Source organism: Cydia amplana, chromosome 21 (genome assembly GCF_948474715.1).
Source record: "Cydia amplana chromosome 21, ilCydAmpl1.1, whole genome shotgun sequence".
In the NCBI taxonomy this organism is placed as follows: domain Eukaryota; kingdom Metazoa; phylum Arthropoda; class Insecta; order Lepidoptera; family Tortricidae; genus Cydia; species Cydia amplana.
Genome location: NC_086089.1, coordinates 2,245,423 through 2,273,029, shown reverse-complemented (window position 1 = coordinate 2,273,029; position 27,607 = coordinate 2,245,423). Strand labels below are relative to the sequence as shown.

General features: G+C 38.1%; 1 protein-coding gene across 1 annotated transcript in view; it reads right to left on the bottom strand.

Annotated features, from left to right (window-relative positions):
* Positions 1–27,607, bottom strand: part of LOC134658039 (dystonin) — a 241,097-nt gene that overhangs the window by 83,194 nt on the left and 130,296 nt on the right. The window contains exons 23-30 of the mRNA XM_063513646.1: positions 27,321–27,417; positions 26,777–26,897; positions 25,425–25,657; positions 24,512–24,662; positions 22,718–22,801; positions 21,026–21,295; positions 5,122–5,237; positions 4,470–4,935 (exon numbers count right to left, since the gene is read on the bottom strand). Coding sequence (XP_063369716.1) covers positions 4,470–4,935; positions 5,122–5,237; positions 21,026–21,295; positions 22,718–22,801; positions 24,512–24,662; positions 25,425–25,657; positions 26,777–26,897; positions 27,321–27,417 — 1,538 coding nt within the window. The remainder of the gene's footprint in view (positions 1–4,469; positions 4,936–5,121; positions 5,238–21,025; positions 21,296–22,717; positions 22,802–24,511; positions 24,663–25,424; positions 25,658–26,776; positions 26,898–27,320; positions 27,418–27,607) is intronic.

Here is a 27,607-nt window from a genome sequence, read left to right as displayed (position 1 = left end):
CTTGTTAACAACTTAGCTCCTTGAACTACGGCTATACCAGCAAGTACTGGAGCGGCAACTACGGCTACTAAGCCCATTTTGGCCGCGTTTTTAACGTCGATTGACTTTCCAGTTTTCGGTTCCTTTAATTTACCTGTCTTCTTGTCGATCAGACCCGAGTCTACGCCATCTCTTAAGGTAACTGGTTGGCCAGCTTCAATGTTGTAAATTACTGAGTCAGGGTTAATAATTTTCTTGTCCAAAGCCTCCTTAAACGTGATAGTTTTGTTTGGAGATTTAGGATCTCTAAACTTCTGTGATCTTTCGTCGAACAGAAGATCGAATGCTTCATTTAAGTCAAGCATTTCCATTTCGCTTTTCTGTTTGGGTTCAGTTACTTCTTTAGGTACCTCAGTATTTAATAACCCAGTGCTTACAGCTTCAGCAATAGGTATGGTTTCTCCAGTATTTGGATGAGTGAACGTACCTTGCTCAATGTTAATGTACCCGTGAGTGAGCGCATCCTCGAAGCTAATGTTTGTGTCGCTGGTTGTAAATTGTTCTTTGCTAACCTGTTCGTCTCTAACTATGCCTTTTTCTCTTGCCTCTTCAATTGTGATGACTTCTCCAGTCTTAGTATTCTGTACTTCGTTGGCATTTACCAGCACGTAATCGGCTAGAAGTTCAATCATTTTTGTTGTTATTGTATGTTGAGACGTAAAGGTTTCAGTAATTGTTGTAACTACTCCTCCCATTATTTCTGTATTCGGCTTGACTGCCAGAAGACCTTGTTCCATTGCCTTATCTAACGGAATAATTTCTTTTGTTTTTGGATCTGTGAAAGTGGCGTCTTTCAAATTGACTGTCCCTTTATTTAAAGCTTCTTCCAGTGTTATAGTTTCCTCCGATTGGGGGTACGGTATAGCCATAATGAGGTCCTTCTTAACAGCTTCCTGAACAGGTATTATTTTTCCTGTTAGAGGATGCTTGATCTCACCCGTTTTAGGATTAATAACATTTTGTTTAATAGCAACCGAGAGCGTCATGGCAGCAGGTGGAATATTTTCGGATGACTTCACAGTCTTAGGCTCAGGAAATACGCCTGCATTGACGGCTGTGACTAAATCTAGTGAACCTTCGTTAGTTTTAAGGATATTTTTGTCGTTATCAATGATATTCCTTTCAATAGCTTCGGCTAGTGTTATTTTTCTGCCTGGAGAAATGGTCACAATTGAAAGAGGATCAACTATTTCGCAAATAATTGCTTCTCGTAGTGTCAATTGGCTACCGGTTTCTGGGTGGACTATTTTTCCAGTCGCAGGATTTAATAATCCTTGTTCTAAGACTTCAGGGATAGATAAACTCTTGGCCAGGGGAATTAGAATCTCGTCTTGACCTTCTCCGTCTAACAAGCCTCTTTTCAAGGCTTCCTTAATAGTGACAGCATCACCATGTAGGGGATCTATGATTTTACCGGTGTTTTCATTTACTAAGCCCTTTTGGATGGCTTTTTCAAGGGTTATAGGTGACCCACTTTCATCCTTGTAAACTTTGATAGCTTCCAAAATGGTAGCCGTTTCTTTGTTAATAAGACCTTTTTCAACCGCTTCTAAAGGCGTAACTACTTGTTTTCTAAGCTTTTGTAATACGATTGGTTTTGATTCTAACTGTTCAACTACGTTTTCCTTAGCTACATTGACACTGTACTTCGGTTTTTGTGTAACTTTACCTACTTGAATTACATCCGCGGGATGAAGTGATTTATGCTTGTCCGCAGGTAGTTCAGTAACACGTCTAGTGTCGGCTGAGAGTTTGTTCTGAATAGTTTCTACTGTAATAAAGCCTTCCGACACGGCAGCTCCTACAGAAATTTGTTTACCTGTAGTTTGAGAAACTTTTGTTATGCTAGAGCCTGGCACCCCATGGGCATTATCGGTAGAGTCACTGTCAGGTGTCTTGTCTCTTAAAGATTCCTCGTATTTCTTAAAAGTAACCGCATCGACCAAACCTCTTTCGTATGCTACTTCCATCGGCACTTTCTGTCCAGTACGTGGATCTACGACCATAGTGCTTTTAACCACTTGAATAATTTTAGACGCGCCTACTAGTGGTGCTCCGACCACCGCAATGAGTCCTATCTGAGCGGCTTCCGTAAGGCTCATTTTCTTACCAGATTTATCTTTATATTCCCCTGTTTTCTTTTCAATAATACCTCGTTCTATCGCTTGGTTAAGCGTTATAGGGATGCCTGTTTGAGGCTCAACGACCTTAACTGTATTTGCTGGTACTACACCTCTATCGACGGCTTCTAGAACGTTTTCTGAAATACCCGATGAGGTTGATATGACTAAAGCAGTAGCTGGGTCAAAGATAACCCCAGAGGTGACTTGAACGGGTTCAAGAGCAGACTGATCTTCTTTGGTTACGTCATAAGGTGAAGCAGAGTCGCGTGCTTCTGAAATTTCCATTTTGTCGGGCATACCGGCTACTGACGTGATAGTTATAATTTTCTGCGAGGACATAGATATAGACGATTGTAAGAAGATTATTAGTTTCCTTTCAATTGCTACCTTCATACTAAGTGTTCCCGAAATTTGCTTGTATCGTCCGGTGTTATCGAGTACACGTAATTCGAGGGCTTTATCTAGAGGGATTTGTTTCTTGGTTTTAGGGTCGATTGCCATGGCAGAATCAGCGTTGATTATATTTAGTTTTAATGCCTCTTCAAAGTCGAGGACTCTGTCAGTTCCTGGAATTGTAAATGTTCCTAATTCAGGGTCAAACAAACGCTGATCAATCGCATCTTTGAGGGACCAGCCACCACGAGGTAGCTCAATCGTATTTTTCTTGATAGTCATAGAAGTTACTGTCGGCTCTGTGACAATTGACTTTGATGATCTAATTTCGTGCATCGTGATATTCGACGGATGAACGGTTTCACGTACTATGTGGTCGGGACTCTTGACGGTTTCAGGTCGAGAGTCTCCTTGAACTTTGCTCTCAGGACTAACCGGCAAGCCCTGGATATAAGATTTTTTCGTAATTTTAAATTCTACTACTTGCCCCGGCGCTATGTCTTTCTTATTAATACGATCTTGTAATTGGATGACGCGGGGCTCGTTCTTCTCTACGCCTAATAAACCTTCATCCAAAGCTTGTTGTATGGGGAAGACGGTACCGGTAAGCGGGTCTGTGAACGTCTGGGTGGTTACGTCAATAAGACCTCGTCTTACAGCCTCCGCGAAAGTAATAATTGTTTCAGATCTTTGTGAGGTGTTGGTATTGGTAACCGTGACGTATCTTTTGACGGTTTTTGTAACTGTTTGCAACGTAAGAGTAATGTTAAGGAGAGAATTCAACAATGCCGCTCCTTCGGGAGTAATCATGTTAATTTCGACGGCTTGGTTGAAAGGAATGGGTCTTTTCGTATTGGCATCGAGCAAATAACCTGTTTTAGGGTCCAGAATATTTTTAAACACAGCGTCTAGAACACTGAGCTCTTTTCCATTTTCGTAAATACCTATCTTGCGATTAAACATTTCTAACACTTCAGGCCTAACAATGGACACTTTCGTGCAGTCCTCTAGGTAAACGAAATCGCCGCTTTCCGATTTAAGGAATGTTTCGCCGTTGACATACTTAAGGTTGCCACGGCTCATGGCAGTGTTGAATGAGACAAATTCGCCAGTTTTTGAGTCTCTGAAACCGTCGATGTCGAAAATAGACCTTTGGGACACAGACGTGATCAAACCGCGGTCGACTGCTTCAGGAATGGAGCAGATCTCCCCTGTCAGATTGTCTCGGAACTTGCTATCGGGTTGAATGATGAACGCGCCTAGGGCTTCCGACAAGGTAAGTAACTGAGCAGAGTTAGTATCTGTTACACATTTTACGTTATCGCTATCTAATACACCTACTGAAATAGATTCCAAAATGTTCAATGGTGTCCTTTTGGCCGGCGAAAGGATTTTGCCGTCGTTTGTCATTAAATTATGGTCACAAGCATCTTTAAGTGTCATGGGTTTGCAAATTAAGCGCTTATTTGCCGCGTCTTTGAAAGAGAGCTTTTCTTTAGTTACATTGTGTACGTATTTTGAATGTTTCGTGTTTATAATATTTTTCTCTATTGCTTCAGTAAGCGTTATTTTTACGTCATGTTTAGGATCAACGATTTCCCTAACGTTGGGGTTGATTAATTCGTTTTGGATGGCGACATCTAATTGGAACTTATCGCCCGAATTTCTGTCCAAAATCCAACCATTGTTGTCAACAAGGTCTTGGTTAATCGCGTCAGATAAAGACAGAACGCTAGACTTTATTTTGATAATCTCATTGTAGATGAGGTAACCCCTCTGGTACGCTTCGGCGATGGTAATGTAGCTGCCATTGGGCAGCCTGTAGAGACCGTTCTGTAGATCGACTTGTCCCCTGTTGAGGGCGTCGGAGATACTCATTCCTTGTGTGCTCGGACTATCCCCTTGAACGGTTACCTTTATTCTCTTTTCCGCTGGGTCCGCCAGTCCCTGTTCGGCGTCGTACAGTTCGCTCTGGATAGCTTCCAGTAAGGTAACTTCGTTTCCGTCTTCTGTTACTCCACAAGGTCCCGTTAATCTCGCAGCAAGTTTAGGATCTATGAGCCCCTGCTTGGCTGCTTGCTCTATTGTCATAGTTTGTCTCGTTTCGGGCGATGATAGTAATCTGCCCGTCCGAACATCGAGTATTCTCATGTTTATAGCTTGTCCGACTGTGAGTATTTCCTTCGTCTCTGGGTGGACGATACCTCTGGACTCTATTATGTTAGGTCCTTCGTACATTTTGTGTACTCGTTTGAGATTCCTTACATCAGGTCTGTCGTCGTCGATGATAGTTTTGGTCGTGTAGTTGGGCGAGACTAGTTTGCCGTTAGATATGGGCGTGTGCCCGTCTAGCTCTGTCGAATGCGACGTCCTGACGTATCTGTTATCAAAGTAATTTTGCTTAAAAACTGACACGCAAATCGATACATTAATTAACCTCTCTTATAACAAGTGAAATGTACTGTCACTGTTTTTGCTTATGGAAAAAGGTAACAAGTTCTTATTCTTCTCAAAGGAAATACTCCAAGGAAGGTTTAGTTAAAGCCTAAAAATGTTAATCACTTACTGTTCGGAGGTGTATGTGGAGGTGTAGGTATGCTCGGTGGAGGTGGCCAGGTCCTGCATATTGAACTCCTGGCGGAAGGAGCGCGCGGAGCGCGGCGCCATCGCCTCCACGAGACGCTATAAAAATGTATCCGTTTAAAATCTGCTTGCCACTAAAACTCTATACTAGATAATTTTGCTTTGGAAAATTAACACTGCAGTGATTTTAATATTAGACTCAAATAGAGTGTAATAGTATTGTACTTAGCAATATAATACGATTGAAAAATGTTTTAGTTATATGGCTCTACAACAAAATTACTGTGGAAAATCTCGAGCCGAGACACTATAACAACCTAGAATCCGAAACATTTTCAGTCTGTTGATTACTAGGTCTCAGAAATTTCTATGAAAACATCTTAATTCTCTTTACTTGTCTAAATGCTGGTATATAACTAACTTTTAATTATAAAAATATGTGACGTTCCACGGCAAAAGGTACCTTATGGCACTTGGAGCTTACGTCGCATAGCGCCGCAATAATAATAGCGCGCGGCGGCGGAGCGGCGTTAATAATAGCGTAAGCGCCAACGGCCATAAGGTACCTTTACCCGTGGGACGTCACATATACTGTTTTGCTTGCATGTTAACGGGGCAGGTCAGGTCGAGATCGCATGTGCCATTGTAGTTATAATAGACACCCTAAATCTAGAATTACAGCTTTAACTTTTACAGTTATTAGGTCATATCACCAATTCTAAAGGGTGCGCCCTCTGCATTCAAGGGAAAATAATATAAGGCGAATTTATATATTTTTTCATAGTAAATACAAATATTATTATAATACCAACCCGGCACTCGTACGCGAAATCATACTCGTACTCCTCCATTGTCAGTATACAACACAAACACTAAATCCGTGTCACACAACACTGACACATTTCACACAACGTCTACTAGTCATCACTTTAAAATGCTTGTCTAAAATGTAACCTGTGCCTAATTAAATACCGGTTAAATTGGATTTATATCCGAAATAACATTATTTTATTACTAAATTAGTAATTGCTACAAGATGAAAAGGTAAATAAAATAGAGAGATTAAAAACTAAAATATGGAAAGAAAGGATAGCCAACGAGTTAAGAATACAGCTAACAAACGTACAGTCTGGAAACTGAATGGAAGCCAGAAAACCGTAAATCGAAAAAACTACAGATTCTAATTTTAAACCATTCCGAACTGGCGACCGGCGCGTCTAATAGTCCGCGCGTGTAATTACTCGGTCGTTAATTACCATCATTTTAATTGTGTAAAGAGCTAGCTTTGTTACAACTAAGGTTTAGGTAAAACAGCTGTTCGACAGCTTTTGAGGTTAGGATGGTGACTGGCTGATTCGATTGGGGAAATGCGTGGAAATGGTGCGCGCGCAACTTGCCGCGCCGGTGCGGTGACCGCTTAATCTTGACACTCTGACACCGTTTTGAAAACAAAATCGTATTATGTAAAGGTTGGTGGTGGGTTGCATAACATACGGCGTACCTATCATTTACTTAATTGAAGGGTTAAATTGGTTTAGTTCAAATGTCGCATGTTGATGTTGTCATTGGGTTGTGATTGTCGAATAGCGAGAACATATGTAGGTTCGAAAGTTGGCAGGCCGCGATAATTGTAAGAACACGAGGTCCTTCGAAAACAACATGACAGTTGAATGACGTTTACGGATCTTTTGACAGCTGCAAGGCCCGAGCGAGCTTATTAAAAAGTTGACGTCTTTCACAAGGTCTCTCGTACTACTAAATGTAAGGCCTAAGTGGACGCTCGAAGCGGAGCGTTCGGCGTGGCGTGCAGCGTGGGGTAGGGCTCACAAGTGATTTGAGCAGCGTGCACTAAGGCCGCTCCTATACGCTTGCATTTGTTTAACATGCACGCCGCACGCCCCGCCCCGCTGCACGCCCAACTCGAGGGTCCACTCAGGCCTTACATAGGCTTCGCTGTCAGGGATGTTCTTCGTATCAATTGAAAGTCCATCGGAAACCAATTCATGATACTTCCAAGTCCTACGACTTAAAAGTTAATGAGTTTGTTTATCTTCGCTATGGATAATTATGACAGACGGGAAATAACTAAAAATAACGAAAATTTATGGCTTTTTAAAATTAACGATAGGTAATTTGAATAAAGATTAGCGGTTATTTGACTATCACTTCAAAAGCGTATGGTATTATAGAATAAACAGAGACTAAACGTATATGTAGTAACGCGAGAGGGTTATGAGTTATGACATATAGTAATCGCTATATTTAGATCAATGATCCAACGGCGGCATTCTTCCAAACTACGGATATGACGAAGTAGCTGGTACGTGTGAATATCTACTAATTCCCACTCTAATTCCAATTTCTGAGTTTAAATAAGTTTGAGCACATAAAGGGGCCCACTGATTACCAGTCTGCCGGACGGTATCGGCCTGTCAGTTGTTCGGAGCTGCCATCTATTCATTCTAACTGACAGGCCGGTGGGCACGGTGTCATTTTTATATGCTTAACATAAACCTATAACAGAAATAACATAAACATAACGTATTAAAACATGCTGCTGATTAACAGACATGTAAACATGTTCTTACTAATTATTGTTGAACATTAGTAAACAATGAGGCGTGAGTTGTTAACTCAACTACAACTATTTACCCACTTCCAACTTTAGTCATGTTAAGTGAGTACAAGTAGGGACCTACAACGGCTACAACATATAAAAGCAAAAGTCTGTTACAGAATTTTCAATGTCGCTGTGCATACTGTTCCGTCATTACAATACATTAAAAATGATTTTACAACTATTCGAACTCACTGTAAGATTCATGTTGGAAGATAATACTCATATTACAATACAAAACGTCATTATTCCGCTAATTTAAATTTAAGTATTTAATATTTAATTTAATTCAGGAAACTGCTAAATAAGTAACTGCGTGTGTACAAAAAAACATGAGATTAAGTGCGATAGCGCCGGTATGAAGAACACTTCTAGACCGAACAAGCAATGATGTCACTAAAAAAAATCTACAATAATATTTGAACAACAAACCAAACTGGAGCTATGATAGCAAATTCACTTTGGCAGTCATTCAAAAAACCCTAAATGGGGTCAGTGACCCAGATTAGATGGGTTCCGCAGTGGGTTGTTAATCAAAAGGGAACGGGTTGCGTTAGCGCATATAATATCGCACACTGAAATAATAATGTGACCGATTTCCAAACATACCTATTTATTTTTATTTCCTGCCGTATCTCTATTGATTTACGATTCAATTCCCAATGCATATCTTTGACAACAGGGGCTTAGTGATGTCATCCTAAGAACCACCTTGCGAAAATACGCAGTAGGGTCCAAACGCAACAATAATAATATCCAAAATCGTTCTAATAATATTATCAAGATTTTATGACAACAATTTAAAAATGCTGTGGATAATTCTAAAGACCGAGACCACTTCTACAAACTACACTTATTTTTAAGTATATCTAGTGACATTGTTCGTAGGTCTTTCTAGGTATATCTAGTGACATATATTCAACGAAGCAAAATAAAACCAGTAGGTATACATTTTAGTACCAAATTCGCTTCGCGCGACGGAGACCTTGGATAAGATCTGAGCAAATTAATATACCCCGCACAATATCAAAGAAATGACTAACTGCAACCTTGATACCTTAATTTAGGCAATAAAAGTTAGTGCAACATTTGTTATTGCCATTTATGTGATGTTTAACCTTCAAATTAACCGCCCGCAATATATATGAACAAAAACACTTAATTTAAACAAAAGGTGACGGTAGAGGTGGGTAAATTTTCAGATTCTGTCAATTTACCCCATTTCACACACAATCGCACTTCACGCACACTACCTCACTTTACTGGGACAGGTCACTGACCCATCAAGTTTTTTTTTAAGATAGCGTTTTGAGTTTAGTGGCCTCCTTTTAGGAAAAGCGTTCCATTGAAAGAAGAAAGAGAAACAATACATTTAATCTTGCTTTCCTTGTCTGTTCATGTCACACGTGACGTATTTAAATTCTAATAATTCATTTGGTTGTTGACAATTTTCTACATTATGGCTTTGTCGAGATACGCGTTTTCTAAAGTTAAACCGAATAAAACCAGATGTCATTAAGTCAGATGTAAAATTTTATTTACTACTCTATACGACTTTTCATAAGGCTCAAAATCAATTAAATGAGAATTTAAATAAATAAAGTTCCGGCAGGGTGCAAAATTTAATTAAGGCGGACAAAATAAAATTTGAAAATATATGGAAACAGTGTTGGCTAATGTACCCCTAATATCTTACACTACTTACTATTAAATTAATACAATTAAAATAAAAAATATTATACCGGTATTCCACCGGTATTATTTCAGTGCTGAAGCGATTATCTTCGATCGTAGCCTTGATAATGTAGGTGTTGATAGTTACTTACGGCGGTAGGAGCGGCAATGAACCCCGTGCAGAGTAGAACGTGAGGTGCGTTGGGATAAGTGCATATATCTACTTATAATTCTTTGGCTGGTTGGTAACCCTCTATATTTTATTTTTTGTTTTACTGTTATTAGGTTAAGGGAGTTTTAGGGAGTGAAAAAAAAATTATTTTCGTTTTATGCGCTCGCGTGATTGCCGATGGATTATAATTAGACAAAAGAACTTGTTTTCCACGCATCGAATGTAGATCCCTATGACACTTCCTCCAAGTCTTCTCCAATAATGTTTATACCGTATTTTAATTACCTACCTTAAATGTTACATTTCTAAATATTTTTTTTGTGCTATACATACTTCAAAAAAATCGCTGGAGGCCTAGCGGTAAGAGCGTGCGAATTGCAATTCCGGCTCGTACCAATGAGTTTTTCGGAACTTATGTACGAAATATCATTTGATATTTACCAGTTGCTTTTCGGTGAAGGAAAACATCGTGAGAAAACCGGACTAATCCCAATAAGAGCCTAGTTTACCCCCTATGGGTTGGAAGGTCAGATGGCAGTCGCTTTCATAAAAATTAGTGCCCACGCCAATTTATGGGATTAATTGCCAAGCGGACCCCAGGCTCCCATGAGCCGTGTCAAAATGCCGGGACAACGCGAGGAAGATGATGATGATGTGACACATACTTCCAAAAAAATCTACAAATATTTTACGTGACAACTGCTTATAAGTAAATATTATGTAGGTACACTTATAAAGTATAAAGTAGAAAATATCTTATAGGTACATAATATAAAAACCGATCATGTACGAGTAGGATTCACTATGGGTTCCACAGTTACACATTTTTATTGCATATTTTTTGTTTACGACCAACTCACCTATTATAGGACATAGGTCTTCCATTAATCTTTTGGCGTTGAACTATTTTTTGTATATGTATTTATGTAATACAATTCTGAGTTAGGTTATGGTACATTTTTGCTCACCTACTTATAGTTATGTATTATATCTGATATGTGAGATACCAAACCTGATACCAAAAATCGCCGCAAAGTTAAAAGTTCATTTATTTACGTTACTCATCTTCGGATCACCGACTTACTACTTCCTTACTTGACATATGTGTACTAAATTTCAATTGAACTAGTCCAGTACTTACGGAGAAAATTGGCTTTAACAAAATGGCAGACACACGAGTGATCTTATAAGGGAGATTATTTTCCTTGAGTGAATGGTATGCATTTACCCCAATGCACCTCACGTTCCACGCGGCGCGGCGTAATCTGGCCCCTATTTCACCACGGTGACAGGTACGACAAAAACATCACTGTTATTGACGCCATAGGCATCCATGGACTACAGTTACCGCTAACACTGATTTAAACTTTCACGATTTTTACACATTATTAAATTGTACAACGGAACCGCAAAACGTTCAAGCGGATAAACAAGACCAAGTGCGGGTAGTTCGAAAAACTCGCGCGGTTAGAAGATGCTGATATCAACTTAAGCCAGTCTTCTCCGAGACCACGGGGACAACGCCGTCCTCGAAACGTCGGAGGTAAATCTTAAAACTTAGATACGCGATTAAGTCCCGTTGTACAATTTAATAATACAGTTACCGCTTACCATCGGGCGGGCCGTATTCGTGTTTGCCACCGTCATTGTACCTATTATTAAAAAAAAACTTTATTATATCGGATAAAACAGACATTTCTCTCGCGAAAAAATCTTGTGACAATTGTCACAAGATTTTTCAAAGAATTTTCGGTAAGTCTTGACAGGAAATGAGTTCTGTGTCGCAATTTAGATACAGTTGCCGTGTTTCTTGTGACATTTGTCATTAGCTTCGCAAAATAAGAATTTTTTAGTGGCAATATAATGGAGTTTAGTTATTTATTAAAATGTTGGTGGCAAACAAGCACATCGCCCGTCCGATGGTAAGCGGTTACCGTAGCCTATGGAGGCCTGTGACGTCAGCAACAGTGATGTCGACAACTGTCGCACCTGTCACCGTGGTCGTAGTGAAATAGGGGCCAGTAAGTACCTAATAATCGCAGTGGTCTTAAGTGTCACAGACCCTACTGGCGCTTAAGTCCTTTATGACAATTTCTGCCTATTTTAAATTGTTCAAAAAAAAAAGAAACCGAATAATTATATCGGACTACCGAATTTTCACGAGAATCAGTTGAGAAATGTGATATGCAAAGGAGAAGAATTCGGACATACGAAAGCATTTTTGCCCAAGTTGAAACGGAGACCTTCGCCAACGCTCGGTCAATGATGGTTTAGGTACAGCTAGCTGCAGAGAAAAGGTACCACCCCTGCATACAATTATCTATCTGGTCGTACCTTTTCTCTGCAGCTGACTGTACACCTATAAAAATGGTTGTCCCTGCTGTAATTGTATACCGGTACCGTACTTTGTATTTCAACCGGTATAGTTTTACCTTCAAAACGAACCGGTATTGATAAATAATAACGGTACCATACCGCTTATACCGTAAAGAAAGCATGATGCAGTCTCTGCTTTGCACAATTATTGTGTGGACAAAATTCTTATAATCACCGAAACATACATACCTACGCACATAATGTCATTGAAATAAAACATTGTTATTTTATAGTAAATTTATATAATACTCGATATATACACATAACAATAACCAGACCGCAGCGGTATTAGCCTGTAAGCTTCATCTCTTGTCTCCAAATCCGCAAAAACTAGTTAGTACTAAATGCTGGTCTTGCTGTTATTTTATTCTTGAAGATTATGGCTTGTTTCTTGATTATTGAGAACAGCACGTAATCGCACACATATAGACGGAACGAACGGCAACAAAGTAGGTGTAGACACTAAGACTTTCAGGTATTAAACGAATTACGCTTCGTATTAATAGGTAAGTAATATTTAAATGAATATATAATATTCTCTAACGTAAATACAAGATTACAATTGACATCAAATGTCATTGACGTACAGAAGTCATATACTTTTTTTTAATGACGCAAAATTGATACCAGCATAATGAAAATCAATCCCAATCAGTAAAACGAGTCTTTAAACTTTTTTCATTTTAAGCGGGTTTTGAAGGAACAAGTTACTTAAATTCAATTGTAATCGTATTGTTTTAGGATAGTTTACTGCTGTTTTCGATCGTTACGACCTGTAAATAACAACAAATCAAATTTTAAATAAATTTATTTACCCTGTTTTTTGAAATACAATTTATCTACTGGTATACATTTTCGTATGCGTATATGATGAAATGTCTAAATAATGCCAAAAACGAGCTACGACGACGTACACGTCTGCTTCGATCCAAGGCCAGCGGCCATCTGACTCGAAGAAGAATTTTGAGTGATGTCGTCAATGTATGGAAATTGTACGAAAGTTTACATTTGGGATTGAATTTCTGTGTTGTATTTGTGAGTAAAAATATAAGTAGATAATAGTTTGCTAGTTTAGTTATCTAGCTTTCAAAATCACACAACAACTCAATTACTGTTAAAGGCAAAACTGTAATGCGTGTTGCTCAAACGGAACTCCATATTTTGATTTTTGGATACTTTTAGTGTCGATTTGTAGAGAATTACAGCAAATAAAAAATATTATGCCGTGAAGAGCCGGTACACGGCTTCTTCGTGAACAAATTTACGTATAATTTAATGCAGTTATTAAACATTTCTTGAACAAATTGATTGCACAAAGTGAGCTCTAAATCGAAAACGTCATATACCGTCCCCTTAAGGTTAGGGAAAACGGAAATGTGTTGACTTAGATTAAGTATACTTAGACACACATACACTTGGAAGTACAAACATAAATACCTACATGTTAATTGGAAGTGATATAGATAAATTATTTAAAAACTCACAGAACGGCAAAGACATGTAAAGAGGTCCATTACAACATATCGAAACTAGTGAAAGACCTAATGAAAACAAAAGCACGCCGATATTTAATATGCGTTGCCGGAAAATAAACATAGTTCTTATAAACAAAAGCATAAGATCGATTAAAGCCCGAAAAGAGTTTAAAGGGCAGCAAATTAAAGCAATGCCATATGGCAGTGAGTAAAAATAGTAACGTGAACGCATTCTGTAGTGCGATCGTTGCCAAATCGTTACCTGGGGCTAGAAAAGTTCCAAACACTACAAAGGTTTGAGAACAATATCTATTAGCTTTATCATAAAGTTTTAAATCAGAAACACCCATAAATGTTACTTGGATAAGAATCGGAGTTCAAAATCGCAGATTGGCGTTGCATAAAACGGCTGGACCGTAATTATGATTTATGACCCAGTGTCTTCTAAATGTAAAATTCCTCATATTTAATAACTGGGCGAAAGCGTGAAGTTTTCCAAGATGGTAGTTAATCATGCATTGTCGCGTTTTCTCCGGTGGTTTCGCAACAATAAACTCTTGATTTTATCTCTGTATCGTTACTATGCTTATCGTATCCTTTCTTCATCACATAGTACAGTGTACACGCGGTATTGATTAGCCATGTTTTTCTTGTACTGAGTTTTCTATTACAGATAGTACACTGTAGTAAATTAAAATGGCTCAAAAGTACTTAGGTCGTATAGAAAAAAAGTAAATTTACAAGCAGGATAAATAGTCGGTGGTGTAAAATTTTCCGAATGCACAATGCACGTCGCGTGGCCCCCCGGCCATGATTAATTCAACACTGCGGCAATTTGTTTTGGTCCACTTTTGTATAATGCAGCTACGACCACATTGGTTAGACGTGCCGATGCTAATTAGGGATGTATTTAAATTAATACAAACAGGTAACAAACACAACGAATATTTAGATATAAACACGAAAAATACCATATATCTTAATTTGGAGCTGTTGTTAATTATTTTTAAATTAAAAGCAAGACTTGTTGTCTGGCCATTGTTTTTTGATGGAACCTCCAATTTAAAAATGTATTCAATTTTTTTTTACATGAACGATCCAAGGATCTGTCAACGGCCAGACGAAGGAAAAATACAATGAATAACAGACACGTTTCCGGCGTGTTTTTGGTTTCGTTTTGCTGAAACAAGCTGTGATGTCACGGTGCGCTATGATCTAATCTAAGGTTTTTAAGTGAGTTGTTAAATTTTTCGGCTGTAGACAGGTTTGCTCATCATATTAATGTGTAATAACATTATGATATCACTCTCTTATTAAGCAGATATATTATTTATAGGTAATAATGCTACTTAAGATTATTTATCTAGTTATTTTACACTCTCAATGTAAACATTATGCAGTTTTAATTTACGATATACTTCATAATCAGAGAAGGAGTCAGGAATAATTGTTTTCTAAGAAATCGATAAAGCTATCATTCGGTATTGTGTTATCTCGTAATAATAACAAAAAGCTATCGCAAACATTTTAGCAATCGAATTTTATTTCGAGTATAAAGCTTATCAGAGACGTGTCCGAACAAGAGCGTACGTTGCAGCCCGCATTGTCACTGTCGCAAACCGGTAAATATGTGAATTCCAAACGCAAAGTTATACGGTAGGAGCTATAAAAACGAGAATTGGTGTTTTAAATAAAAAAGCGGCCAAGTGCGAGTCGGACTCGCCCATGAAGGGTTCCGTATTTAAGCGATTTATGACGTATTAAAAAAAAACTACTTGCTAGATCTCGTTCAAACCAATTTTCGGTGGAAGTTTACATGGTAATGTACATCATATATTTTTTTTAGTTTTATCATTCTTTTATTTTAGAAGTTACAGGGGGGGGGACACACATTTTACCACTTTGGAAGTGTCTCTCGCGCAAACTATTCAGTTTAGAAAAAAATGATATTAGAAACCTCAATATCATTTTTGAAGACCTATCCATAGATACCCCACACGTATGGGTTTGATGAAAAAAAAAATTTTTGAGTTTCAGTTCGAAGTATGGGGAACCCCAAAAATTTATTGTTTTTTTTCTATTTTTGTGTGAAATTCTTAATGCGGTTCACAGAATACATCTACTTACCAAGTTTCAACAGTATAGTTCGTATAGTTTCGGAGAAAAGTGGCTGTGACATACGGACGGACAGACAGACGGACAGACAGACAGACAGACAGACAGACAGACAGACATGACGAATCTATAAGGGTTCCGTTTTTTGCCATTTGGCTACGGAACCCTAAAAAAGAAGTTTTTCCATTTAGGTCTTATTTCGACAAAACCGCATAATTGCGTGACAGCATAAAGTGGTTTCAATTTAAACGTGATTTTCCTTGTATCTGAAACGCCGGTTGAAAATGTTTAACTTTCGTAACCATAAATGATTCCCTGACATCGATTACTCAATTCGAAAAGTTTTAAATAACATTTAAGCAGTAATTATTCGCTTGTATGCCAATCCAGCCGGTAGATCTATCTTCAAGTGTTATCTGACTGATAGCACATGTATGTTATGTTTACATACAATGTCGGATAATCAGTGTGTCTTATCAAATGCAATAAATATATGTACTATTTAAGCCGGTCTCCAAATTGCAGAAATACTAAACTCGTATGTCAAGGTTTCTGATAAACCCTTGACAGCGAAACGTAAACTTTTCATAAACACATTTTTTTAGACTTCACTAATCCATAGACAACCTTTCAACGCAACACCAAAAATACTGGCACTCAAACACTCATTAACTCTTCGAAATTCGGAAACGTAAAGTTCGTTCGTCGCTCGTGAAGCGGTTTAGTTTGCGCCGAGCGTCGGTCGCCGGCCGTCATTCGCGCACTACTAAAACTAGCACGCGTCATCGTATCGAATTTGCTATCAGCCCGACTGAATGATTCGATGCAGTGTCCTGTGACACGTCAGAGTAAGAGTAGCTGTTGAATTTCAAAGTCAATTCTTCAAGCGTATTTAAGTTTTCTTTTGGTATATTTACTTTTGCATACAGTTACGTTAAAATCATCTTATCGTTATTTCACATGCGATAATATTGACTAAATTGCTATAGATTCCTTTAAAGCTATAACTGGTTATCCCCGATTACTGTTTAGTATTCGATTCAAGCAAGTAATCTGCAAACCTTGACACCATGACCATGCCGATTGATGTCACCTTACGTCACCCGAGTAATAACAACACTAACTCTTGTAAATTCCACACGTACTTGATACATGGCCGTTTTTGGCGAGAGGTGAAACGACTCTTTGTATGCGGATGGGATATCGAGGAAAAACCTTGAGGGTAAACTCATGATTTAGATTATATTAGCAAAAATACTGCCGTCGCATGAAATGGTTAAATTAACCATTCAAACTTAATTTTGTCGGCCTCGGCTAACGGATGCGTTAGGTTAGGGCACGACAGTACATCACAGTTGCAAGTTTGAACGGACCAATCAAAACTCATCAATCATTCTAAATTCAAATTTAGAAGTCAAAATGTTTACAATGTTTATTTTCAGGTTTTTTAGAGCGTTGGCGCTAAATAGATAAGTTTTTTCCTAGTCTGTCATCAGCGCATAAGGACAAAAAGTAAAGCAAAAACCTAATCACAAAAACCCCTCCGCCCATTCATTGAGTATCGTGACCGACGTCCACCGATGCGGTATTTTGGCAGGTTCAAAGCCCGTTCACGGATAGCAGTCACGCAAATACATTCTGCCGTAAAAAATGCAGCAGCACTCTAACTTAACTGCACCATTTGCTGATTTCTTAGCTATCATGATAGTTTTCAAGTTGAATTATAAGAGTTCTGACAAAGTTGAATTACTAGTAAAGTTTGGTTGTCGTTATATCCCTGTCGGGAAACAGAAAGAATTTGCTAGTATTTAGTAAGCTATAACTTTTCCGCACTGGAGACTAGGTACCTACTAGCCGACGGAATAACATTTTTAACTCGACGCTTGCTTCCAAGTAAAATGACGTCATGGTGAGTAATTATATTAACGAATTCTATAGGAATGTGGAAAAAGAGGAAGGGGGCCTTCGCCCAGCAGTGGGACACAGTGGGCTCTGAATAATAATATAATAAATGAATGTTCGTAGTAATTTAAAATTGGAGTCGGAACTTGGGATTCTCATTTAATTACTTTGAGAAACGATTACATCTTAAACATTTACATTAATACAAACAACATGCGCAAGACATTAAAGATAGTACAAAAAATATCCGTCTTACGCAGACTTGTCACGCCTGTTATGTACTATTTCAAGTGGGCCCAAAGATATGATCTTAATAATAGGTAGTTAAAATGATCTCATTGAATTATCTCAACTCCGTCCAAATGTGATTTTAAAAGTAAAGAAGTCATGAATGTTTCAGTATGTAAAAAAGTTATCCAAGATCACATCAGGGGCAATATGGAGTCATAAAAAAACCGGTTCCATGTTACAGCAATAAATTAGCACAATACGAATGACAAAGATTTAACTATACCAGTCCACGTAACGTCTAAATATAGTTTACCTTATAGCAGTTGAGATATGTGTGGGTCAGAGTGTGACCTAATACGTTCAGTGTAACAATACTACATTTAAATAACGACCTAGAAAGGCAAGGAGGTATCAAGTTATTACATATAGTGACCAATTAAAATGTTTCTAGAATAATACTTTAAATTTAAAACTTTCAAGTCACTCAGCTGAATGAGTAGTTGTAAGAGGTATTTCCCGTCTAATTATGATGTAACCCTATTAGCTCTCGTCCGTTAATTCCTTTTGCGGTATAATGCAAAGGTGTTTGATCTATCTACTAATTTAATATAGGTACTTATTCTGTAAGCCATACTAAATCACTCCTATCACTAGTAAAATCAAGCGTGATTGAACGTTGAACTTGAAAAGTGTTACGAAACTATGTCGAAACCGCTATAAAAAAATTTTTTTCAGGATAAAATTTAATGGCTTTATTAGTATAAGTTTGTGAAATCTAACAACCCGTTGATACTCTTTTTCCCTATATCTGTCATTCAGACATTGTGTTTGTTAGAAGGAGACAAAACTTAACAGAGGTTTGCTAAGTTTTATAAATATAGAATTCAAGTCGTTGACACCGATCATCTAAACAATGCGGCAAAAACCGTCACTGATTTATCCAATAATAGTTGAACTAGATTCCTTTCGTTCGTAAAATGTGAATAATATATTTGTTATTTACGATACGAGCAAGTAAGCCACTACTTATCTAAAGATGCCTCTTCAAAGCATTGCAATTGCCCTTCAATATTATAAATTGAAGTTTAAAAGCCGTTATTATCAGTATAAATGCAATCCAGATGTATAATTGACGTATTAAGCTCCTGGCTTTATTTTATTTGTATCATTCAATTATTTCGAGGCGATATGGTCAGTATCAAAGATGGATAGGATAGGTAGTCGAAACAATATTACGTCTCTATTAAAATTAGTTATGGATGAAGACATCGTCGGGAATTAATCTAAATTCAAGTGGGACATTGAGTCGTCCCTTTTATAATAGTTAGAGACAAATGCTATATGTCATACATAAACACGATTATTTTAGCTATCCATTTAGACAAAACGTGTCTGTTTATATGTGCGGATATGTTTTCGGATTAAATGCCGAAACAAACTTCATTCAACTGCCATATAAAGGCGCTGCCCACGGCATGAGCTCAGCCTGTGGGTGGACGATAAATGGAGGCTTTATCGAGACTTTAATTGCATGGCGTAAATAAATAGAAGGCTAGGTTCTTACAATTACTGTACGTAATGTGTGGGATTTTGCATATTTGGCAGTTTAAATCTAACTTGGTTGCAGACAAAGATAAAATGACGTGTAGCTATTTTTAATTTTAACAAGCAGACACGTCTACGAACGATGCTATTAAGCTTGGAATAAATTTAAAAGTGGAAAAATTACTGTCTTGGGTGAGACGTGAACTCACGGCCTATGGAAGACAGTAATATTTCCACTTTTAAAATTAAGTGTAGCTATTTTCCAGTAACCAAGTATCATACCCTAATATTGTACCTATATAATGTAGAGGTTTTATTAACGAGACAAACAAAAGCGATTCATGATTTAGAACTTGTACTAGTACTATCATAGACAAACTGTCGGACCAATTGTCAACCGTATTGCGATAACATAATGTCGCCACATGGTCGCTTCAGAGCGTTTTCATATGTAATATCCAAGATATATTATGACTGTAAATTCAGCGTTGAATGGGTAATTTTCAGTGCAGCGAATGCATTATCCGTGTTGCGACCTTCACACTGCCACATTTCATAACATTGTGCTCGGTATTGCGCACCGTTTTACACAGCTAGGTAATAAACAACTCACTTTTATTGTACATACAATACGATCGTCGTAAGAGCATATGTTAGAGGTCCAGTTCCTGCTACTTATTACTAGTTTAATAGTGGAACATAGTCAATGTTTAGCCATCATTTTAATAGGTTGGAACAATTAAATATGCATGTCCGTTAAAAATGCATGTAAACGACCAAACAAAATAACTAACTTTTTAAATATTGCTTTCACCAGGCTTAACGGAAGATGAATTAGAAAAATTGAAGTAACACTTGTTTATTACGGCTACAATAATAATGTCAGACCTCGTAATGGAGGTATGAAAAGCACGTAAAAGCGAAATGTCGTTAAGGCGCCTATCTTGGCATTAGCCGGTCCTCCTCGAGGCCGGCCTAATGACATAATGTGGTGACATCACTGTCGTGAATTATACGTAAACACGCGAACGATGCCCGCACGTGGAATCGGTTAAACAATATATTAGGCGTGTCAGTAATTTAGAGAATATATCGCGTATAAACTAATTAAAACTTCGTTTCGGTTAGCTTGTTACTAAATCTATGAGTATATGTTCCTTCATCCTTAGAATTTAACGAACTTTCATAACAGTTTAACGTTAAAGTCAATATTAAACAAAGAGTCGTGAAACTCGAGAATTTATGGACTCGTTTACCAAACTTGAAAGAAGTGATGGACTCGTTTACCAAAATTGAAATTTGATATTTTTGATTTATATTGCAGTTCGGATCGCGTGCTCATAATATTTCCGCTTCCTATTTATTTAAACGACCTTGAAAGTGGACGTTAAACGTGACACAACCGCGGTGTCGGAGCGGTCATATTTATAAAACAAAAACTCGATAAATCACTTAAATTTTAATTGATGCAATTGGCATTGCAATAAAACGTAGCGCTTCAACCTAAGCGTTGTGTGAAATATGTCAGAGTATTCCTAAATCTAGTTAAAGTCCTAAAAAATTAAAAGTTTTCGAAAATTCCGAAGTATGTCACATATTGTATTTAAAAGAATCTATTGCGAAGAACATAATTTTTTCAAACAGTTTGCAGAATTTTCGAAAACAAAGATGAAACTTTCACAATTGGCTGACACATTGACGAGTAGCACTTTCCATTTAGAAGCCGAATACATGGCCACACATACTCGTCAATGCATCCAATGTGCAAAAAAACACTTACCAATGTGACAATGTCTCCAGGGTTGGCGGCGGCGATCCTCCTCAATCTCTCATATAGCATGTCCAACAGTCTTTGGTGTTTCGCGTTCAGGTCGTCCAGTTCTCTGGCCACGTTCTCCGCGCCGCTCTGCTCGGGCACGGGCTTGCTCCTGCTGCGGTGGCGCGAGGCCTGCTCGAGCTCGGCCTGCCGCTTCACTTGTTTCATGTCCAGCGAGGGGTGCACCTCGTCGCAGAGCCATTCCGCGTAACGCTGGCATCTCGATGAGTGGATCTAAGTCGAGTTAGGATCGAAGCAGGTTATAGGTTAGTTTGTTGATTGCTCTTTTTTGCAATAATGAGTGTATTTTCTGTTTAAGCAATTACGAGTATCAAATTGAAATACCTCTCTTAGAGATTTTAGAAAAAGAGCAATCAGCTGCTTTGTTATAATTAAGCATTAAATATTAGAAAATCGATTCTAGAGACATTCATTTCACCATTCATACAATACCTAGTTAGGGAATGATTTATATATGTTTGGTAATACAAGAGTCATTCATACTTCACGCAAAATTATCATTTCTTACAAGCATCACACTTTCATAATCTAGATTTATAGGACTAATTAGTTCAGTTTCAAGGTATCCCAGGAGAGAGCCATGCTGGGAGACAGTCAAAGCTGTAACTTAACTTTTTAAAGCGTGCAACACCGATACACTTTACTTTTAATACCCATTGTTCGATGTTCGTGCATTAACACCCCAAGAAATCACCAAAGCAAAAAATAATAATATTTTTATTTACTAAATTTATAACAACACTTTGATAAACCCAAACAATGCATGCAAAGGTAGACATTTCAGATCAATGACCTCAATTACAGACGACTAGACAAACATAATATGAGCTCTTGTTCACAGTACTTTTAATGTAAAAAAAGATCTTACTAAAATGGGTATGTACAAAATTTGAATCACAAATGTAGAATGCTCAAGATGGTGCGTAATAATTGTTTGCTAATTCTATATCGCTTTAGTCACAATGCGATTTCAGATGAGCAGTAATATATTGCTGGTTCCATCATATTTTCATCCACACATCACACGTACATGTTAATGTTAGTAAGTTGCACACACTTTAGTCACAAAAGGCGTGGAGATTATTTTATAAGCGCAAAAGCACCACTGGAGTGATTACATGCGTTACAATTTTAAAACTACGTCTGTAAAGTTGAAATCAGAATTATTAAAATCCCTCCAGGGGTATGTACGGCCAAAGCGGACGTGCGTCTAAAGGTAAAGGTGCGACGAATCATAGACAATATAACCTAGACGAAGAGACCCAAAAAAGAAGAAGACGAAACGTCTAAGCGAAAACGAGGAATGAGGAAAGGTGGTGATGAAATGCTGAACTATTTCACATCTTCCATCCAACGACAATCATAAACAACCCTCATTCAATAGACATGAGGAATATTAACTCCTAAAAAATATTGTAACAAAATCTGACGAATTGTCAAATTTTCTTATCAAAAACAAAAACAAAATAACTGATAAACAAACAAATGAATAGATATTCCTGAGTGATCGTCAGTTATTTTGTTTTAGAAAAAATTATGTTGACTCGAAAAACAAGTTTTTAAATTCGAACCAGTCCGTAGACAGGCCACAGATTAAGTAAAGCCTGTAGTGTGTTTTAGTGTTCTGTGATTTACCTTCGCCTCTCTTATGAATCTGCCACCGTCAACGTTAACCTTCTCTATCTTTGGCGTTCGCTCCACAACACTGGTCAGTAGATTCTGTAATTCAAACCACAAGACACCCAGAAATTAATATTAATTAGTAAATCAGGTGCACACGTGCAAAACTCGACCTAGTTGAAATTATAGTTTAGGTTTATAGGTTGAACAACATGCAAATTTATCGAGTATTTCATTTAAAACCAATAATATTTTGTCAATATGTAATTAGTAGCTGTATATCGTTGATTTCTTTGAAGTTAATTTATACTTGGTCAACCAGATCTTGACAGCAGAAAAAGGCGGCAAATTTGAAAAATGTAGGCGCGAAGGGATATCGTCCCATAGAAAATTTGAATTTCGCGCCTTTTTTTACTGACAAGATTTGGTTGACCAGCTATATTTGTGCATGCAATGACTTTAAATTAGGACCTGTAAGTGGGAATCCACATTCAGCCCACGTCTCCAGTTTGTCAGTAACCACATGCTTTTTGGTTATAACTGGTTTAATTTAATATTTATGACCATTTGACCAACTTGAAGACGAGAAAGAAAGGACTCGAGACCTAACAAGTCGATATCATCTGAGGCAATCGATTATATCTGAAAATAGGTACATTAAACTGCCAGCAACAATTAAAATCTTGATATAGTTATGGTGTTATAACGGAGACATAGTATTCGCAATAAGTACGCATAATAGGCCGATCAAAATGCGACGAACAGAAGTACTAAAAGCAACACTTAATTGACTATTCGTGGACCCAATGCCGTTGTAGGAAGGTTCACAATATAGTCATTCAACTGTGTCGACAACAGCATATCACTAAACCAATCCATCGATCAACGTTCGATGACGAAGTTTGTCTACCTCTCAAAATCGACCATCTGTTCTAAAGTCTGACTAAAAACTATTCAAAATTTTTGAAAGTCGCTTATACTGATGCATATGTCGTGGCCAGATAGAATTTGATCAATTACATGAAATTCCATTTTAGAATTGATCACTTCATGATATGGTTAGGTTGTTTTACTTTTTCATGATGTGGCCAACCGAACAACCGATCACTTCATGAAATGATTACCACATCATGAAATTACCAATTCTGAGTACACACACGTCGAGAGACCCTGAGATAGGCCGAGAACGAGTGTGTAAATAAGCTGCATAGATAACTAACCCCCCTGCATATTGTCGGGTGACAATTAAAAGTCACTAACTAACACCATTGAAATTATTCGACAATAAACCGTGTTACAAGTGTAATAAAGTGCATTGTTACTTTAATTTTTTGATAGTACTTAGTGACTTTTGCTTTTCACCCGACGATATAAACTTGTTTGCAAGGGGTCAGTTATCTCTGCAACTTACTGTTTGTTGCCTTATTCTTCTCGTCTCGTCTCACCCTGCTCCGATTGGGGCAGTTTATTTCCGAGAGTCTCGGCAAGAGGCTCTCATGATCATGAAATGATCAATTGTAAGATATGGCCATGTCACCTAGACCATAGAATAAGTAATAGTATGATCATACAGAATGGCCACGCACCGCCCCGCCCCGACTCGCATTACCTCGCCCCGCGACCATCCCGCGACATGAATCTGGCGGACTTCTGGCGTGGTCTCAGTAAAGCGACTTACCCACACATACACAATTATGCGTGTACAGACGTGCCGTGCACACATAACGCAAATGATTTTTGATGTATGGCGTGTCCGCCCTGTGCCTAGATATTGCGAATACCAGGGGTAGTTGTTGGCAGAGGACTCACCCTGGTGGGCTCGAACTGTTCCTTGGGGCGCACCTCGATGGGCGGCTGCGCTTGTAGCTTGCCGAACGAGTCGTCGATCCATTCGGCTTCTTTATCGAGCCCGGCGTTGTAGTTGCGCAGGAGTTGGTACGCGGCCTCGCAGCTTCGAAGGCTGCAGCGAAATTAAATTATAGTCTCGCCAAATATTGGAACAAATGTCATGTCGTTTATGCTGTTTGTAAGTGTAATTATGTCTGCTGAAATGTGTTTGTTCAGCAGAGTTAAATTAGTCTCCGCCGAGCTAGGAAGTTCTTAAATAACAAAAATTAACTGTCAAATACCTACCCCAAGGTAAGATAAATCATGATAGGAAGAAGACTATTCGACAAATGATAACTAAGTTTGTGGTATGTTCAACGATTACTAACAAGTAAGTGGACAGAGACCAAATTAAAAACATAACCAGTTTGAAATGTCGTTTTCCTATCACGGAATTCAAGTCTATTGGGAACACTATTATATATAAATTATAAACTGTTATTATATATAACATACACTAAAGTAAAAGTGACCAAGTGTGGAAACAGTCACGTGTAAGAGACATTTAATTTCTGCGCGTCCTTTTGGGCCTATATACATTTAAAGCTCACTTACTTAACTTATAGCCATGTTAGACCTTATCTCTTTGAAATAAGGTTTAAATCAGTAATTCATTTATGTCTAGTATGGTCCTCACCGTGAGTTTGGGCCTGTAGATATTCAAAGCAACTAATAACCATTTTAGGCAGACATTCGCTTGTCATTTTTGAAATGTTGACTTAATATTATCAAGTTAGAGAACTAAAATAGATAATTCATTCTACCAATAAACTTTTTTTAGGCCTTATTGCCTTGATATAAGGTTTAGAAATCAATATACTAGTATGGTACTGACCGTTCAGCCAGCTGCTGGCACACGTTGTTCCACCTGGTGTTGAGCTGGCCGATCTCCTTGTCCAGCCGCTCCAGGTCTATGTGCTTGCCGGCGCGCGGCAGCGACGCGTGCGGCAGCGCGGCGCGCGAGCTCTCCACCAGCCGGCGGCAGTTCTCCGCGTCATCGTTCATCTGTTCCACCTGGATCTGCTGCTTGCTAACTGCCACTTGCATGCGGAGCAGGTCTTCGTGCATCTGACATCAAACATCAACATTTAGACGGTGCGAGAACTCGCGTTTCATTACATTGCGGGTTTTGATCGGTCGGTTGAATTGGACGTAACCAACAGTCGGTAATGTAATTAAAATCGCATGCGAGTTCGCGCGCCGTCTAATAATATAATAATAATATAATATAATTTCTTTATTCAGATAACTTATGATCCATTGGTGTTAGGTACAAAGTGACTTAAAATCTATTGTTAATATTTAAAATACTACATAAGTTATAAATAAATGAAATTAAAATTTACAATAAATTATATTAATCAAAATTAAAAATTTGTATAATCACAATAAATAAATAAAATCAAATAAAATCACATAAAATCGAATAAAATTAAAATGTACACAATAATGTCTAAGTCAGCCCTTATTCAGCAAATAGGCCAAAAGGGCACTTTTACACGTAAACATGGAATTTACATACAAGCGAAAATCTGAGGGAAAGGTACGAAGGGTCCTTTAATATCAAGTTGGAGTTTAAAGATTCGAGAAAGTGACTGATGACTACGAAATTTGGACGTAGAAAATAGCCGATCTCTAAAGTGAGGATATGCTATGGAGGGTAACCAGATACCTATGTTTTGGTCAGTTTTAGGGTTCCGTACCCATAGGGTAAAAACGGGACCCTATTACTAAGACTACACTGTCCGTCTGTCTGTCACCAGGCTGTATCTCATGAACCGTGATAGCTAGACAGTTGAAATTTTCACAGATTATGTATTTCTGTTGCCACTATAACAACAAATACTAAAAACAAGATAAAATAAATATTCAAGTGTGTCTCTCATACAACAAACGTGATTTTTTTTGCCATTTTTTGCGTAATGGTACGGAACCCTTCGTGCGCGAGTCCGACTCGCACTTGGCCGGTTTTTTTATCACTTGGACTTAAGCCAAAACGAAAAGTACCTATGTCGTTAATTGCTCATCAGAAGATCCTATTTAAAACGAGGTGGTCAAAATGATCAGAAAACACTTTTGATCCCTCGAAGTGTGTTTAAATAATTTTGAACACCTGGCCCGCTTAGCTACTTCTGCTGCTGAACGTACTCATTTGAATTTGAAATCATTTAGAACTTGTTAACTTACATCCTTCAGCAGTTCGATGTCGTTGGGTAGGTCGTTGAACTGCGCGAGCTTGATTTCGAATTCGGTGATGCTCTGGTGGTTCTCTTCCATGCTGTTTACCACGATCTCTACGTACTTCAACCTGTAAACATAACATATAACAATATAGATAAGTATGTGTACTTATTTAGTTATTTTAAGTAAAAAAAAAACAACGGCTTTCACTCCGGGAGTGCCGGCAGAAGTGAAAACTCAATGACATTGTAACAGTTTTTCGATCAGGTCACGTGTCCGTCTTACGAATTTTCAATCTGTCGAATCTGTCGGTCACGTGACCTGTCGCGATTTTAACATTTTTTCCCCATCTCAAAAAGTGCACAGCGCCGCTAAAGAAGTTTTCACTTCAACAAGGAAGTGGTGTTGTCCTTAATATAACCATATTACCTTAACACACTTGTCCATTAAGGAAGACATAAATAAAGTGGTGAAAAGTTGAAAACTATTACTTGGCATAGGTATTTGGTATTTAAGGTGTCAAACGTTTTTGTAAATATTGACCACTCACCTTTCGACGAACAGTTGGCTCTTGGACTGCATGTCGTTCCACTTGCCCATCACCTTGTCGAGGTTCTTTTTCATGGCCGGTGTCTTTAGGGCAATGCCTGAAAACAAAAATAAGCGTGGGGAAATTGTCTCGTTCTCTAATTATAAAAGTTCTAAAGAAGTGTGAGTAGAGACGGGCGGGCTACTAAAGTGTGGCTACCGAGACACTGACATAAACGTCATCGAGAACGTAATTTACTTTCTATGCATCACGCTCGTACTCGGATATTTGTGCAAGCGTTAGTTTAT